The sequence below is a fragment of the Mercenaria mercenaria genome, chromosome 16 (assembly GCF_021730395.1).
Source record: "Mercenaria mercenaria strain notata chromosome 16, MADL_Memer_1, whole genome shotgun sequence".
Lineage (NCBI taxonomy): Eukaryota > Metazoa > Mollusca > Bivalvia > Venerida > Veneridae > Mercenaria > Mercenaria mercenaria.
The window spans coordinates 63359547-63377333 of record NC_069376.1 but is presented as its reverse complement, the minus strand read 5'-3'; the positions used below and the strand labels follow the sequence as shown (position 1 = coordinate 63377333).

The 17787-nt window shown below is 36.8% G+C and overlaps 1 protein-coding gene across 1 annotated transcript in view; it reads left to right on the top strand.

Annotated features, from left to right (window-relative positions):
- The first annotated feature begins 1726 nt into the window (after positions 1 to 1726).
- LOC123541503 (uncharacterized) overlaps positions 1727 to 17787 on the top strand; it is a 45575-nt gene continuing 29514 nt past the window's right edge. Inside the window, exon 1 of the mRNA XM_045327053.2 lies at positions 1727 to 1852. Within this exon, the coding sequence (XP_045182988.2) occupies positions 1765 to 1852 (88 nt within the window). The 5' untranslated portion in view covers positions 1727 to 1764. The remainder of the gene's footprint in view (positions 1853 to 17787) is intronic.

Here is a 17787-nt window from a genome sequence, read left to right as displayed (position 1 = left end):
TACTACAGAAACGTGCAGAGCTTTGGCCTCCTCCCTAGTCATTTTTGAAGAACACCATTTCTGTAAAACATTTTTCTGTCTGAGATTAAACTTCCGTAAGTTCCATGCTGATCTGCTCGTTTCAATGCCATCGACTTTTAACTTAATTTCAAACACTTGATTTTTTACCTCCACTAGTTCAGATCTAACAGCCAACACTTCACTTCTCACCTGTTCAATTTTGTGGTTGGATTCGTTAATTGCATCAAGTATTTACTGGGTTTCAGTTGCGGATCCGGATTACGCTCAATATCAGAGGATAAAAGTAATAACCTCTGTATATATTAAGAATATAATGATTCTGACTGGGGACAAACATCTGATGACACCGTTATAAACCCAGTATATAACTATGAAGTTTATCACCGATAGCAGACCTAAACTCCCCAAAAGCATACTGATTATTACAACTCATGCAAAGACACGATCTAAGGAATAACATTACCATCTCATAGCTTACTGTGTTTTATATAATTTCTGACATTTGTTGTCCGTGACAATATAAAACAGACTGTACGATTAGTTCACTTATGCATAGTCATTCAGCGCATTTGTTAGGTCAATAATGATGCTATATATTATTTAAAAAATAACAACATTTACAGACAGTCCAGGACCCCAAAATAATTCCAGCACCTATTTACTAGAGCTAGAGTATATACAGATTGATTGCTTCAATCAGCCCATCCAGTTTCCTTATAAGTTACATGGTCAAACATTATCCTTAGTTAAGGATGCAAAATAGCAGCAACGGCCTCAACTGGAACACACATATCAGCAGAATATCAACAAATGCAAACAGAACACTAGGTTTTCTCAAAACACTGGTCAGATCACAATTAGAATATGCATCATCTGTATGCCCACGCCCACCCTCCCACACAGAGGTTAACATACATAAGCTGGAAATGGCCCAGTGACGTTCAGTCAGATGGGTCAAAAATGATTATTCACGATACACAAGCGTAACGAACCTACTGAACACTATAGGCTGGAGCACACACTTGAGAAGAGACGTATAGAGTCCAAACTGATCATGTTTTACAAGATTTATCACCATCTTGTAGCCACTGATCCCCCTCCCAACTTACTTAGAAGTCCCAATCAGGTTAACAAGACAGATGCATCCCCTCAGTCTCCGCCAAATTCATGTCAACTCGGACATTTTTAAATTCTCCTTCTTCCCCCACACCACAGTCCTGTGGAACAGGTTACCCCCGCATACTGCGACTCTGCCTGATATTGAATCCTTCTTGAAAGCAGGCAGTGGTCCTGTTCCAGTATTAAATATAGCAGCTGTTTTTAACTTTCTTTTATTCTACTGTTTTTAACATTTTAACAAACATGCTAGATCTATATATGTCTTATATTCTTAGATCTACTATGCCTGGAAGTCTTCTTCCAGTTTTACTTTTATATTCACAAACACCCGGCGTGCATCCTGCCTATAGTAATCGCAACAGGAGTGAGGCAGTAAACATAGATAAGATCAGCATAATTGACCAATTTAAAGTCTATACGCTCTGTTCAGCTCACGGTTTTGTTTGCCAGTGTCATTGTTGCGAAAGTCTGCTTTTGACTTCTTCAAAGGGGTGAATTTATCCACATAACCGTGCCGCCACTGCTAATCTGGTCACGTGATGGTGCCTATATATAAGGGGCTTGTCGACCGGAAATCTTTGAATGATACGAGTGTAAAAAGTCGGTAACGCATTCAATTTGAAAATGGCTTGCATGAGTTTCTTTAGTCGTGCTGTTCGTTTTCTTTGTTGTGGCTTCGTGCCTTCTACGCAGGAAGAGCTTACGGACCTCAGTAAGATTGATATGGTTTCTTTTTTTCAGCTGCCAGAAATCTCTTAATTTTTTTTACCCCTACACCCCACCCACCTGTAACGATGTTCCCGCCCAAAGTGGTCAGCCCATTGCCACCTTCTGATAAGCAGTAATGCACTGGTTATATCAGATAGTTCTGCTGGATGTGGCAGGGTCGATGTTGCTAGTGATCTAGTTCAGAGTTTGTGATTGAATTTTGTTTTGCAAATATCACACCACACTTTGTTACCAGATAATCTTAACTCTGTTCAGCGACCCAAACTCAGTGCCAACATGGCGGATGTAAAGCTGATACAGCTTTGTTTTCTGTGTGATTTTGCTGTAAAAAGGAATTAATATTTTGGTTGTTATATCTGTCCCATTGATCAAGGGTATTACATTTATTTCAATGTACAGTTGATTGGTCAGTTCCGGATGACTAAGGGCTATATTTGTTATAGAGCTTCGGAAATGTATCTTTTAAAACAAATTTTTGCACAGGAAGAAAGGATAATCCTTTTGCTTTTTAAATTACCACATTTGGCGAGCGAGCAAAAAAAAAATAAAATTTTTTTTTTTTTCAAATCAACATTTATTGATGCAAGCGAAGAGCGATGAAAAAAAAAAAGTGATTATCGCTCGTGTCATGTTTAAATAAAGAGTATTTCCATCTATATTGTATGACAAGCCGAAACAATCTTAATTTTGGTTCAGCAGAAATGTGTACAAAATAACCTTTTCCGCCAGCTGATGTTCAAACAACAGTTTCGGAAAAAAGACTCTACTGAAATGGGACTTTGACGTAGTATTAGTTAGGAGTCCGAAAAAACATTTATTACTGGATATTTTATTGTGTTCCTCAGTGTAAAAGGCACATGTGGCAATTAGTGACTGAATGTTTGTCACATACATACTTTCAATGGGTCTTCTTTATTAGTATACTTAAATGGACATGAGAATATTGCCAGGAGTTTCATGTTTGATAATTATCTTTTGAGTTAGGGTAACTGGTTAGAACTTTAAATTATTCAAACTAATTTGACTTGATCCTCGGAATATTGAGATAAGCTTTTCATATGCAGATATCTCCACTTAGTTAGGTTGCCCGACAGAAATACAAAACAATCATTAATGTGACCGTCAAATTGTTTGGACTAGTTTGAATTTTTAGCTCGACTATTCGAAGAATAGTCTAGCTATTCTACTCACCCTGGCGTCGGCGTCGGCGTCACACCTTGGTTAAGTTTTTGCATGCAAGTACATACAGCTATCATTTAAAGGCATATAGCTTTGAAACTTATTTATTCTTTTTCTAGGTCAATTACCAACCTCACTGGGTCAAGTTCCATAACTCTAACATGTATTTTGAGCAAATTATGCCCCCTTTTGGACTTAGAAAATTCTGGTTAAAGTTTTACATGCAAGTTACTATCTCCAAAACTAATGTAGATATTGAATTGAAACTTCACATGTGTCTTCGGGGTTATAAAACTAGTTCATAGCAGCAAGTCCCATAACTCTGACCTTGTTTTTGGCCAAATTATGCCCCCTTTTGGACTTAGAAAGTTTTATGTACAAGTATATATAGCTATTACCTAAAGGCATAATAGATTTGAAACTTATTTTTAGCTCACCTGTCACAAAGTGACAAGGTGAGCTTTTGTGATCGCGTGGTGTCCGTCGTCCGTCCGTGCGTGCCCGCGAAATGATGGTTAAGTGACTGCATAACGGTACTTTCTCTTTGATGTCATTCATTCCGTTCTGTTTATGTGACTATTTTTCTTTTTATGTGACTGTTAGAACAATAGAGAGAACAATGGGGGAGTCACTTAAAGACCGTTTTGTTAGAACGTCCATCCATGCGTCCGTAAACTTTTGCTTGTGACCACTCTAGAGGTCACATTTTTCATGGGATCTTTATGAAAGATGGTCAGAATGTTCATCTTGATGATATCTAGTTCAGGTTCGAAATTGGGTCACGTGCCATCAAAAACTAGGTCAGTAGGTTAAAAATAGAAAAACCTTGTGACTTCTCTAGAGGCCATATATTTCATAAGATCTTCATGAAAATTGGTTAGAATGTTCACCTTGATGATATCTAGGTCAAGTTCGAAACTGGGTCACGTGCCGTCAAAAACTAGGTCAGCAGGTCTAAAAATAGAAAAACCTTGTGACCTCTCTAGAGGCCATATATTTCAAAAGATCTTCATGAAAATTGGTCAGAACATTCACCTCGATGATATCTAGGTCAGGTTTGAAACTGGATCACGTGCCTTCAAAAACTAGGTCAGTAGGTCAAATAATAGAAAAACCTTGTGACCTCTCTAAAGGCCATATTTTTCATAGGATCTGTATGAAAATTAGTCTGAATGTTCATCTTGATGATATCTAGGTCAAGTTCGAAACTGGGTCGCGTGCGGTCAAAAACTAGGTCAGTAGGTCTAAAAATAGAAAAACCTTGTGACCTCTCTAGAGGCCATATATTACATGAGATCTTCATGAAAATTGGTCAGAATGTTCATCTTGATGATATCTAGGTCAAGTTCGAAAATGGGTCACATGCTGTCAAAAACTAGGTCAGTAGGTCAAATAATAGAAAAACCTTGTGACCTCTCTAGAGGCCATATTTTTCATGGGATCTGTATGAAAGTTGGTCTGAATGTTCATCTTGATGATATCTAGGTCAGGTTCAAAAGTGGGTCACTTGCCATCAAAAACTAGGTCAGTAGGTCAAATAATAGAAAAACCTTGTGACCTCTCTAAAGGCCATATTTTTTATGGGATCTGTATGAAAATTGGTCTGAATGTTCATCTTGATGATATCTAGGTCAAGTTTGAAACAGTTTGATGTGCGGTCAAAAACTAGGTCAGTAGGTCTAAAAATAGAAAAACCTTGTGACCTCTCTAGAGGCCGTACTTATGAATGGATCTCCATAAAAATTGGTCAGAATGTTCACCTTGATGATATCTAGGTAAAATTCGAAACTGGGTCACGTGCCTTAAAAAACTAGGTCAGTAGGTCAAATAATAAAAAAACCTTGTGACCTCTCTAGAGGCCACACTTTTCATGGGATCTGTATGAAAGTTGGTCTGAATGTTCATCTTAATGGTATCTAGGTCAAATTTGAAACTGGGTCAACTGCGGTCAAAAACTAGGTCGGTAGGTCTCAAATTATTAAAATCTTTTGACCTCTCTAGAGGCCATATTTTTCAATGGATCTTCATGAAAATTGATCTGAATGTTCACCTTGATGATATCTAGGTCAGTTTCGAAACTGGGTCACGTGCGGTCAAATACTAGGCCAGTAGGTATAAAAATAGAAAAACCTTGTTAACTCTCTAGAGGCCATATTTTTCACGAGATCTTCATGAAAATTAGTGAGAATGTTCACCTTGATGATATCTAGGTCAAGTTCAAAACAGGGTCACGTACCTTCGAAAACTAGGTCAATAGGTCAAATAATAGAAAAACCTTGTGACCTCTCTAGAGACCATATTTTTCAATGGATCTTCATGAAAATTGGTCAGAATTTTTATCTTGGTAATATCTAGGTCAAGTTCAAAACTGGGTCACATGAGCTCAAAAACTAGGTCACTATGTCAAATAATAGAAAAAACGACTTCATACTCAAAACTGGGTCATGTGGGAAGAGGTGAGCGATTCAGGACCATCATGGTCCTCTTGTTTCTTTTTCAGCAGATGATTTACCGAATAAACCTCACTGGGTCAAGTCCCATAACTTTGACATGTGTTTTGGGCAAATTATTTCCCCTTTTGGACTTAGAAAATTCTGGTTTAAGTTTTGTGTGCAAGTTACAATGCAGATATAAAATTGAAACTTCATGTGTCTTCTGGGTGCAGATATTAAACTGAAACTTCACATGACAGTGCTTAGAGCGAAACTGGTCTATCTGTATATAGAAATAAAAGCAGACAGACCAGTTTCGCTCTAAGCCCTCAATGTGTTTTCAGGGTTATAAAACTAGTTGATTGCATCAAGTCCCATGACCCTGACAAAATTGCATTTTGGCCGAATCATGTCTCCTTTTGAACTGAAAACTTGTGTTTAAAGTATGCATGCAAGTTACTATCTCCAAAACTAATGTAAATATTGGATTGAAACTCTATAGATATTTTAACATTCAGGGTAATATTCCTGCTTCTGGGACAACAATTCAAATAGTCGAGCACTGACTTTCTTACGGACAGCTCTTTTCCATTCAAAATACAGTGATACCATTTATCAATGTTGACTGTAAGGCCTAAAAAAAATTCTTTGTTTCCAGTAACATGCTAAAAAAAAAATTAGGGTAGATAGGTTGGAATTTTTTTTTTTTTTTTTTAATTAAGGGGGCCTTTTCAGAAATTATTTTTGTGTCAAAAAATGAGTACAAATCAGGGGGATTAGGCCTAAAAAAAAATTCTTTGTTTCCGGTAACATGCTCAAAAAAAATTAGGGCAGGTTGGTCTGAAATTTTTTTTTTTGGAAATTTTTTTTATTAAGGGAGACTTTTCGGAAATTATTTTTTTGTCAAAAAATGAATACAAATAAGGGGGTTATGCCTTTAGAGCATCAGACAGTTGATTTCTAACATCACTGGCCATGTTTAAAGCATAAAAAGTGCAGTTTTGCATCTTTTTGTTAAAAAATTGAAAAAAATATTTTCCAAGGCCATAAAAACATTTAGGGTCGGGCCAAAAATTTAGGGTAGGTCGGGATACCGGAAACAAACAATTTTTTTTTTACGCCTTATGCCTTTAAATCATCACTAAGTTGATTTCTAATATAACTGACCATGTTCAAAGCATAAAAAGTGCAGTTTTGCAATTTTTTGTTAAAAAGTTGAAAAAAATATTCTCCAATATTCTCTTCCAAGATATTCTAAAAACATTTAGGGTCGGGCCAAAAATTTAGGGTAGGTCGGGATACCGGAAACAAACATTTTTTTTTATGCCTAACAGTAATAGAGCATTGCATGCTGTAGGACACACAAAGGTTAACCATGCTTAATTACAGCCAGATACAATAATAAAAAAAAAAAGATCATTGATAAGGATTTCATATTTGTAATCATTGTCCTAAAGTTTTGAACTTATAAAATTGTTTGAATAACATTAAAAGTATAACAGTATCAGTAGATTGTTTAAAAAATGGCTCTGAGCCACAGGTATGAAATGAAAAATTGCATATAAAAGAATCTTAAATATTGTGTATGGAACACCATAGCTGTCTTATGATGTTGATTTAGCACTTTATGATGTGCATATATCTGTATATGATGTGCTTCTACTTGTATGTGCAGTGCTTATACATGTATATGATGTGGTTATCACTGTATATGGTGTGCTTTATATGAAATCGCAGACAGGTTTGAAACTGGATCATCCAGACAAATAAGTGAAAAACCTCATAATAATATCATATGTTTCTTACTGAACTTCACACTTTACCTCGAGTATAAAACTAGGTCACTAGATTAAATCAGGGATAACTTGGTTTATGCTAAAAATGCCACATTTCCTACCTGATTTACATAAAACATGGTCAGAATATTTGTCTTCAAAGAAGTTTTGGTCAAACGGGATACTGGGTTATTTTGGGTTAGAACAATTAAGTTCATGTTTGATACAGTACAATGTACATTATTGTCCTCTCATTTATAACATTATCCGCGCATAATATCATGAAACTTTGCTTGTGGTAAAACCTTAATCATATATTAAATTATAAATAAAGATTTAAATTACATACCACTAGAGAACTTCCTATTCTTGTTTAAAGTATATAATCCTCTGTAGTAATCTTTATTTGATGTTTATTGATTTGCAGTTTCTATTGGTGATAATCATATCAAATTACTTCCTGGTCGTGACACTGATATACAAGTTTAAGAAGTTATATTACGAAATAATATCTTAACATTAAGTTTTGAAATTGATATGTATCAATGCAAGGGTTTGTTATTAGCTCGACTATTCGAAGAATAGTCTAGCTATTCTACTCACCCTGGCGTCGGCGTCGGCGTCACACCTTGGTTAAGTTTTTGCATGCAAGTACATACAGCTATCATTTAAAGGCATATAGCTTTGAAACTTATTTATTCTTTTTCTAGGTCAATTACCAACCTCACTGGGTCAAGTTCCATAACTCTAACATGTATTTTGAGCAAATTATGCCCCCTTTTGGACTTAGAAAATTCTGGTTAAAGTTTTACATGCAAGTTACTATCTCCAAAACTAATGTAGATATTGAATTGAAACTTCACATGTGTCTTCGGGGTTATAAAACTAGTTCATAGCAGCAAGTCCCATAACTCTGACCTTGTTTTTGGCCAAATTATGCCCCCTTTTGGACTTAGAAAATTTTGGTTAAAGTTTTGCGTGCAAGTACATACAGCTATTACCAAAAGGCATATAGATTTGAAACTTATTTTTTCTTTTTCTAGATCAATTACCTACATCACTAGGTTAAGTCCAATAACTCTGACATGTATTTTGGCCAAATTATGCCCCCTTTTGGACTTAGAAAATTCTGGTTAAAGTTTTGCATGCAAGTACATACAGCTATTACTAAAAGGCATATGGATTTAAAACTTATTTTTTCTTTTTCTAGATCAATTACCTACCTCACTGGGTCAAGTCCCATAACTCTGACATGTATTTTGGGCAAATTATGCCCCCTTTTGGACTTAGAAAATTCTGGTTAAAGTTTTACATGCAAGTTACTATCTCCAAAACTAATGTAGATATTGAATTGAAACTTAACATGTGTCTTCGGGGTTATAAAACTAGTTCATAGCAGCAAGTCCCATAACTCTGACCTTCATTTTGGCCAAATTATGCCCCCTTTTGGACTTAGAAAATTTTGGTTAAAGTTTTGCGTGCAAGTACATACAGCTATTACCAAAAGGCATATAGATTTGAAACTTATTTTTTCTTTTTCTAGATCAATTACCTACATCACTAGGTCAAGTCCAATAACTCTGACATGTATTTTGGCCAAATTATGCCCCCTTTTGGACTTAGAAAATTCTGGTTAAAGTTTTGCATGCAAGTACATACAGCTATTACTAAAAGGCATATGGATTTAAAACTTATTTTTTCTTTTTCTAGATCAATTACCTACCTCACTGGGTCAAGTCCCATAACTCTGACATGTATTTTGGGCAAATTATGCCCCTTTTGGACTTAGAAAATTCTGGTTAAAGTTTTACATGCAAGTTACTGTCTCCAAAACTAATGCAGATATTAAATTGAAATTTCACATGTGTCTTCGGGGTTATAAAACTAGTTGACAGAATCAGGTCCCATAACTCTGACATGTATTTTGGGCAAATTATGCCCCCTTTTGGACTTAGAAAATTCTGGTTAAAGTTTTACATTCAAGTTACTATCTCCAAAACTAATGCAGATATGGAATTGAAACTTAACATGTTTCTTCGGGGTTATAAAACTAGTTGATAGCATCAAGTCCCATAACTCTGATATGCATTTTGGTCAAATTATGTCCCCTTTCAAACTTAAAACTCTTTTGATATTTAACATTTTGGGTAATAATTTCCTGCTTCTGTGACAATATTTCGAATAGTCGAGCTTGGCTGTCTTACGGACAGCTCTTGTTTTATCACATGTTTGCATTTGCAGGGGACATCAATCATTACATTGAAAATGCAGTTTGTTTTAAACATAATTACCAACAATTGTGATATTACTTATTTTTAGCTCACCTGAGCACGAAGTGCTCGGGGTGAGCTATTGTGATCGCTCACCGTCCAGCATCCATCCGTCCACACTTTCCTTTAAACAACATCTCCTAAACCACCAGGCCAATTTTGATGAAACTTCACAGGGATGTTTCATGGATGGTCCTCTTTAAAAATTGTTCAAAGAATTGAATTCCATACTGAACTCTGGTTGCCATGGCAAAACCGAAAGGAAAAACCGAAAGGAAAAACTTTAAAAATCTTCTTCTCAAAAACCAGAAGCCCTAGAGCTTAGATATTTGGTGTGAAGCATTGCCTAGTGGACCTCTACCAAATTTGTTCAAATCATGACCCCGGGGTGAAAATTTACCCTGCCCCAGGGGTCACTTGATGTTACATAGGAAAATCTTAAAAAATCTTCTCGAAAAAACAGAGGCCCTAGAGCTTAGTTATTTGACGTATAGCATTGTCTAATGGACCTCTACTAAAGTTGTTGAAATCATGACCCTGGGGTCACTTGATTTTACATAGGAAATCTTCAAAAATTTTCTAAAAATAAACCAGAAGGCCTAGAGCTTAGATATTTCACGTGTAGCATTGCGTAGTGGACCTCTACAAAATTTGTTCAAATCATGACCCCCTGGGTCAAAATTGACCGCGCCCCAGGGGTCACTTGATTTTACATAGGAAAATCTTCAAAAAAATTCTAAAAATAAACCAGAATGCCTAGATCTTAGATATTTGACCTGTAGCATTGCCTAGTAGACTTCTTCAAAATTGTTAAAATCATGACCCCCAGGGTCAAATTGACCCCGCCCCATGGGGTTTCTTGATTGTACATAGAAAAAATCTTCAAAATTTTCTAAAAATAAACCAGAAGGCCAAGAGCTTAGATATTTGATATGTAGCATTGCCTAGTAGACCTCTACAAAATTCGTTCAAATCATGACCCCCAGGGTCAAAATTGACCCTGCCCCAGGGGTCACTTTATTTTACATAGGAAAATCTTCAAAAAAATTCTAAAAATAAACCGGAAGACCTAGAGCTTAGATATTTGACATGTAGCATTGCCTAGTGGACATCTACAAAATTTGTTCAAATAATGACCCCGGGGTCACTTGATTTTACATAGGAAAATCTTCAAAAATTTTCTAAAAATAAACCAGAAGGCCTAGATCTTAGATATTTGACATGTAGCATTGCCTAGTAGACTTCTACAAAATTTGTTCAAATCATGACCCCCAGGGTCAAATTGACCCCGCCCCATGAGGTTTCTTGATTGTACATAGAAAAATCTTCAAAATTTTCTAAAAAAAGAAGCAGAAGGCCTAGAGCTTAGATATTTGACATGTAGCATTGCCTAGTGGACCTCTACAAAAGTTGTTCAAATCTTGACCCCCCCCACCCCCCACGCCTTGGGTCAAATTGACCCAGCCCCAGGGGTTACTTGATTGTACGTAGGGAAATCTTCATAAATTTGCTAAAAATAAACTAAGAAGGCCTAGATCAAAACATGACCCTCAGGGTAAAATTGGCCCCGCCTCAGGGGTCACTTGATTTTCCATCGGAAAATCTTCTAAAAAAATTCTAAAAATCATCAGTTTGACATTTGAAACATGTAGCTCATATTACTCTGGTGATCGATCCAGGGTCATCATGACCCTCTTTTCTTCTCTGACCCCTAATACTTCAAAGGAAAAGACTCTCAATACTTCAAAGAAAAAAATGCTTTTACAAGCTGATACTCACTTTTGCTCTTCCATTTCGCCATATCTTTGGTGTCTTTCCTTTTTATTAATTGTGGTATTTTTCTGGCAGTCCCACATGAATTTGATCGTTGTCCAGTTATAATATACAGACAACAAATCTGGTACATGTGATATGCCAGATTGACAGTAGCAAATGTGGACGGTCGAGGGGTAAACTGAAAATAAAAGTACTGAAAATGACTTTTATTTTTAGCCCGACTATTCGAAGAATAAGTAGAGCTATCCTACTCACCATGGCGTCGGCGTCGGTGTCGGCGTCGGCGTCACACCTTGGGTTAAGTTTTTCGTACCAGTCCATATTTTGACAAAGTCTTTTGAGATAAAGCTTTGAAACTTTCAACACTTGTTTACCATCATCACGGCCAGTTATAGGCAAGAGCACATAACTCAATCAAGGATTTTGGCTGAATTATGGCCCCTTTTGACTTAGAGATCATGGTTAAGTTTTTCGTACCAGTTCATATTTTGACAAAGTCTTTTGAGATAAAGCTTTGAAACTTTCAATATTTGTTTACCATCACCATGTCCAGTTATAGGCAAGAGCACATAACTCCATCAAGAATTTTGGCTGAATTATGGCCCTTTTTGACTTAGAAATCTGGGTTAATATTTCGTACCAGTTCATATTTTGTCAGTCTTTTGAGATAAAGCTTTGAAACTTTCAACACCTCTTTACCATCACCATGTCCAGTTATAGGCAAGAGTACATAACTCCATCAAGGATTTTGGCTGAATTATGGCCCCTTTTGACTTAGAAATCATGGTTAAGTTTTTCGTACCAGTTCATATTTTGACAAAGTCTTTTGAGCTAAAGCTTTGAAACTTTCAATACTTGTTTACCATCACCATGTCCAGTTATAGGCAAGAGCACATAACTCCATCAAGGATTTTGGCTGAATTATGGCCCTTTTTGACTTAGAAATCTGGGTTAATATTTCGTACCAGTTCATATTTTGACAGTCTTTTGAGATAAAGCTTTGAAACTTTCAACACCTCTTTACCATTACCATGTCCAGTTATAGGCAAGAGTACATAACTCCATCAAGGATTTTGGCTGAATTATGGCCCTTTTTGACCTAGAAATCTTGGTTAAGTTTTTCGTACCAGTTCATATTTTTTGTAAAGTGTTTGACATATGGCTTTGAAACTTTTATCACTTGTTTAGTATAATAGTCTCTATCTGTAGGAAAGAGAACATAACTCTGTCATCTATTTTGGCTGAATTATGGTCCTTTTTGGATTTTGAAATTTGTTCTGTTTTCATACAAGTTCATGTTTTGTCAAAACTATTTGACATATGGCTTTTAAACTTTGAACACTTGTTTAGCATTATGATTTCCATCTGTAGGCAAGAGTACATAACTATTTTGACTGAATTATGGCCCTTTTTGGACTTTGAAATTGGCTCATATATTGCGATTTAGTGCAAGACTTATCGAAATCAAAGTAATACAGGAACATCGTTTGTCTAATCTATTTATTTCTTTTGTCTGAATATCCGTGGAAATATTTTGACCCAATTCTTCAATCAATTCTTCGAATAGTCGAGCGCGCTGTCATCAGACGGCTCTTGTTATTTCCTTTTGTCAAAAAAATTGGCTCTGCGCTCCCGTAAACTAGAAAATTAAAAAATGCTGGCCTAAATTACAAGCTAGGTGCGTTTAAGCTTCGGAATTTCCAGCCTTTTTTCGTTCCTACTGATTTCGACCCAGCGCAAAAAATACGCCATAGGTGTGCGCGGTCAAAAAAAAGTAAATTTTTTTTTCATTTCCCGTCAAATTGGTGCGGGAAATCCGACGAATAGGTAATCAGTTTGGTGTGGCCTAAGGCATATATTTACTGGACTCAAAAGGGCACAGGGCACTATTAAAAAAGGCAGGACGCCTTGAGAAAGGGGCAGGGCGCCGCGCCCTTCTATTCTATTATAGCTGGAACACTGCATAAATGTTTGCTTCAATGAGACAAGGAGTTTCATGTACAACTCCCAGTCCTTTTGAGAGCTGGCGGGCTCGACATATTGCCCGTGGGCATCTAGTAATGAATTCCAGCCACATAATGTGACTTGTCGATTGAAATATTTAGTACACAAAAAATGTTGTCCATACAAGGTATTATGGCTATCAAAAGTTTTACACTAACATTGCATATAAACAAAAAACATGAAAAAGACAGGGAAATCAACTACATACAATGTCTTTCTGACAGCCATGTTGGCACTGAGTTAGGGTCACTGAACATCTAGTTAGGATTAGCCCGGTACATAGTGTGAATATGAGTTACCATGAGCAGGAAGGTCTAATATAGACACTCTCTGTTATCTGTATTATGCCATTGTCCATACCTGTAAATATCAACTAGTTGTTAGCGATCAATATTTTGTTTCGGCTAAGATTAGCGCGTAATTGGCATATTACCTCTTGTTAATCATGGAGCTATAACACTTTTTAGCTCACCAGTCATAAAGTGACAAGGTGAGCTTTTGTGATCACGTGGCATTCATCGCCCATCCATGTGTCCATCCGTCTGTTAACTGTTTATTGTGACCACTCTAGAAGTCGCATTTTTCATGGGATCTTTATGAAAGTTGGTCAGAATGTTCATCTTGATGATATCTAGGTCAAGTTTGAAACTAGGTCACATACTGTCCAAAACTAGGTCATTAGGTCTAAAAATAGAAAAACCTTGTGACCTCCCAAGAGGCCATATGGCCATATTTTATATATCAATGGATTTTCATGAAAATTGGTCAGAATGTTCATCTTGATGATGTCTAGGTCAAGTTTGAAACTGGGTCTCATGTGATCCAAGACTAGGTCAGTAGGTCTAAAAATAGAAAATCCTTGTGACCTCCCTAGAGGCCATTTTTTTCAATGGATCTTCATGAAAATGGTCAGAATGTTCATCTTGATGATGTCTAGGTCAAGTTTGAAACTGGGACACGTGTGGTCAAAAACTAGGTCAGTAGGTCTAAAATTAAAAAACTGACCTCTCTAGAGGCCATATTTTTCAATGGATCGTCATGAACGTTGGTCTGAATGTTCACCTTGATGATATCTAGGTAAAGTTAGAAAGTAGGTCAAGTGCGCATAGCATCCATCCAAGGCTTACAAGTAGTCCTGCTTTTTAGGTCTGTTCCTATTTTTTTCCTACTTTTTAAAAAAACAAAACAACTACTTTTCCTACTTTTTATGCCCCCCCTTCGAAGAAGGAGGGGTATATTGTTTTGCAGATGCCGATCGTTCGGTCGCAATGTAGACCAATCCGTTTCCGGATGATAACTCAAGAATGCTTGGGCCTAGGATCGTGGAAGTTGATAGGAAGGTTTGTCATCACCAGCAGACCCCTGTTGATTTTGAGATCTGTATGTCAAAGGTCAAGGTCACAGTGATACTGTAAGGCGTAAGTAATAGCAGAATAGCCTACGGCATACGCTTCGATTGGACAAAAGCGTAAGATAAGATAAATGCCGCATTCCAGTCCCCGTATTAGCTTCTCCAACCATGAGGCAAAGAAATATAAAAAAACACAGAATGGCAACTGGCTGTAATCCAGGATTTTCCTTGACGCTTATTTTTGTGCGTTTTAACACACTGATTTTCAAAATGACCCTCAAAATAATTCTGAACGCGTCATTGGTGGCGCAACTCAACTACCGATCAAAATTATGGCGATGTGAATTTTCGTACCCAATATTGTAAGTAAGTACCTTTTTGGTACTTAACAAAATGGTGCATCAAGTTCAACAAAAGATGACGTTTAAAATCTTGTCATCTGCACGCAGGGAAAACCCTGTTGAAACTGTCTCGACTGAAAATGCAAACACCCATATAAAAGTCTGCACACCGAGAGGGTTCTGTAAAAAATAACTGGCTATTTTTTTGAAAATGGCAAAAGGAAATGCTGGCCATATATCAAAAAAACAAAGACAAATATCAAACAGGGAATGCCACGTACCAAAAACGCAGCCTCCCCAAAACCAAACCCACAGCACGCAGACGCGTACACCACAAAAACACACACACACACACACACACACACACACACACACACACACAAGCTCGCACACACAAAGCCAACACAATTAGGACAAAACGAACAAACAAAGGAACACAGTGGGGCATCGCCTTGGAACGGTCAGTGACAAAAACACCACTGGGGAGCTTAAACCGGTTTATGGTGTGCACCCAACCTCACTCTTACCCCCATCATGATCCAAAGACACGGGACAGTGTAAATAAAAGTTATCCCCTCCAGGTGAATCTCAAAGCAATCCTTTGGTACCGAGCTGCGAAAATTCTTTACTTACTCGTCACGAAAGTTCCCTCAGTTACGCAGATGCATTCAAAAGGTTGCAATTACTGGCTGATTTTAAAAAGAAAGTGTAAAAAATAAATTTGTAGATGTACATGTATTTCTTTTTGTTCTAAACAGTACATTGCAAGTTAACAAAAACACAGTGTTTTCTATTGGATTTTTTTTTCAAACAGTATAGATTTCATTACCATTTCTTTATTCATTTTTTGAAACTTAAAAAAAATCACTCCTTGAAATTAAAAATGACCCCCAAAGTCAAACATTAAGAGGTGATGATAACCCCCTATCAAAATTTCCAAGGGAAAACCCTGGTAATCTCACGTGATCTTGTGTCAGAGCATGAATCGGCGTTTTTTAGTAAGAACAAACATTAAGTATGGAGTTACAATTTGTACCTTTAAAACTACATTTAAAATAGGAGAGATCGTGTTTGTAAACAAACCGATGCATTTCCGGGCATGCGCACTATGCTGGTGGGCAAAACAAACAACAATGGATGACCTTCTGTTGACATGTAAAAGAACCGATCCATTATCTGATGAAATTAATCTGTCAGATTATGTAAAAAAGTTACCCCTGGAGGCAAGACAGAGATATGGTATTAAATTACTTTATGATTTCAGTCAGTGTATGCTTCCAGAACCATTGCTTAAATTTGTTTGTAGAATACTTGTACAATTTATTATGTTGACCTGCCAGTGCTATCGGTGTATTGATTTTCTGCCCACCAGCTGTGTTTACATAAATAAATCAGGTGCGCGTGACGTCACGGCAATCTCTCCTATACATGTTAGCTTCTAGAACAACATTAGTTTAATGTGAAATAGTCTTTAAGACTTAGTATAAACCAAACCAATTGCTTTTGCATACAAAATGGCACATGGAGAAAGCCTCACTTCCCGTGAACAAGATCTCATTCAGTTATCCTGTGATGCATACCTGTCAAGACACACACATTGTGCGTGTGTCACACGCATTTCGGCCCTAGATCACGCTCACACGCCTACTATTCAAGGTCACACGCATTTTAAAGCGATAAAACAATCAATTGTTTTTTCGTAGAAAATTATTGAATCAAACATGCGAGGTGACGTTGACACGGTGTTTTCATACCGTATAATACAGCTTTTACATTCACCGGTGCAGCGTGTTATTTCTACCGCATGAATAAATGTCACAAAAAGTAAACATGGAGGAAGACTATTCAAAACCATATCTATTTTGTGTTAAAAATCTAAATTTTCCATGTGAGGGCATTTCCGGCTTTTAGGGATCATCGCCCCCAAGACCCCCACCAGGGACAGCCTTCCCTTCGAACCCCGATCACACTCGTGGCCTTAGTGGAGCCTTGACAGCTATGTGTGATGTTAGTGAGATTTGCTCTATATGCCTTTCAAATTGCTAGTCTATTTGTTTTTATAGCTCTTTGTCTGAGGGTCAAAAATGCCGATTTAGCTTTAAGACAATTCGATTTAGTATGACCCAGGTTTGGACATACTCCAATTGGTATGACCATGGTTGAGAATTAGCTTAAAGCTATTTCATTTTGTACGACCCAGGGTCAGACAATTTCAATTAGTATGATACTAAATCGAATTAGTACATCCCCAGGGGTTTTTTTTACGACTGGGGGAAGAGGCCCCAGCCTGTCATTGGGGGAAGAAAATAGCGCGCGACAAGCAGTTTTGGGGAATTTTTTCACTCAGGGGGGAATTTACAATTATGCATAATAAACACTTTAAACTATGTTTTTATTACATATTCTTGCAACTTTTAGCAACTATACACACTGTCACTTAGATGGACTTGCACTAATGTTCACTTATCATTGTAACAAGGTGGGTGGGGAGAGTTGAAATGCTCAAATCATTGAATATTTAAAGATCACATGCTTTTATTCACAAAAAAAATGCTTTAAAATAAGAGTTGCTTTTGCAAGAGTCATCATATTATTATTAAATGCATACTTTTGTTGGCGTTTTATTTCAATTGTACTAGAAAATCTTGTAAGAGAGGATAAAAAAAGTCCGAAAATCACGATCGCGAAAACGTGTGACAAATATGAAAAAAAAAACGAAAGCAAACATTAAAAATTCTTGATAAAATTTCATCTTTTCACCAGAACTATTCCATACTTATAACATCTGAT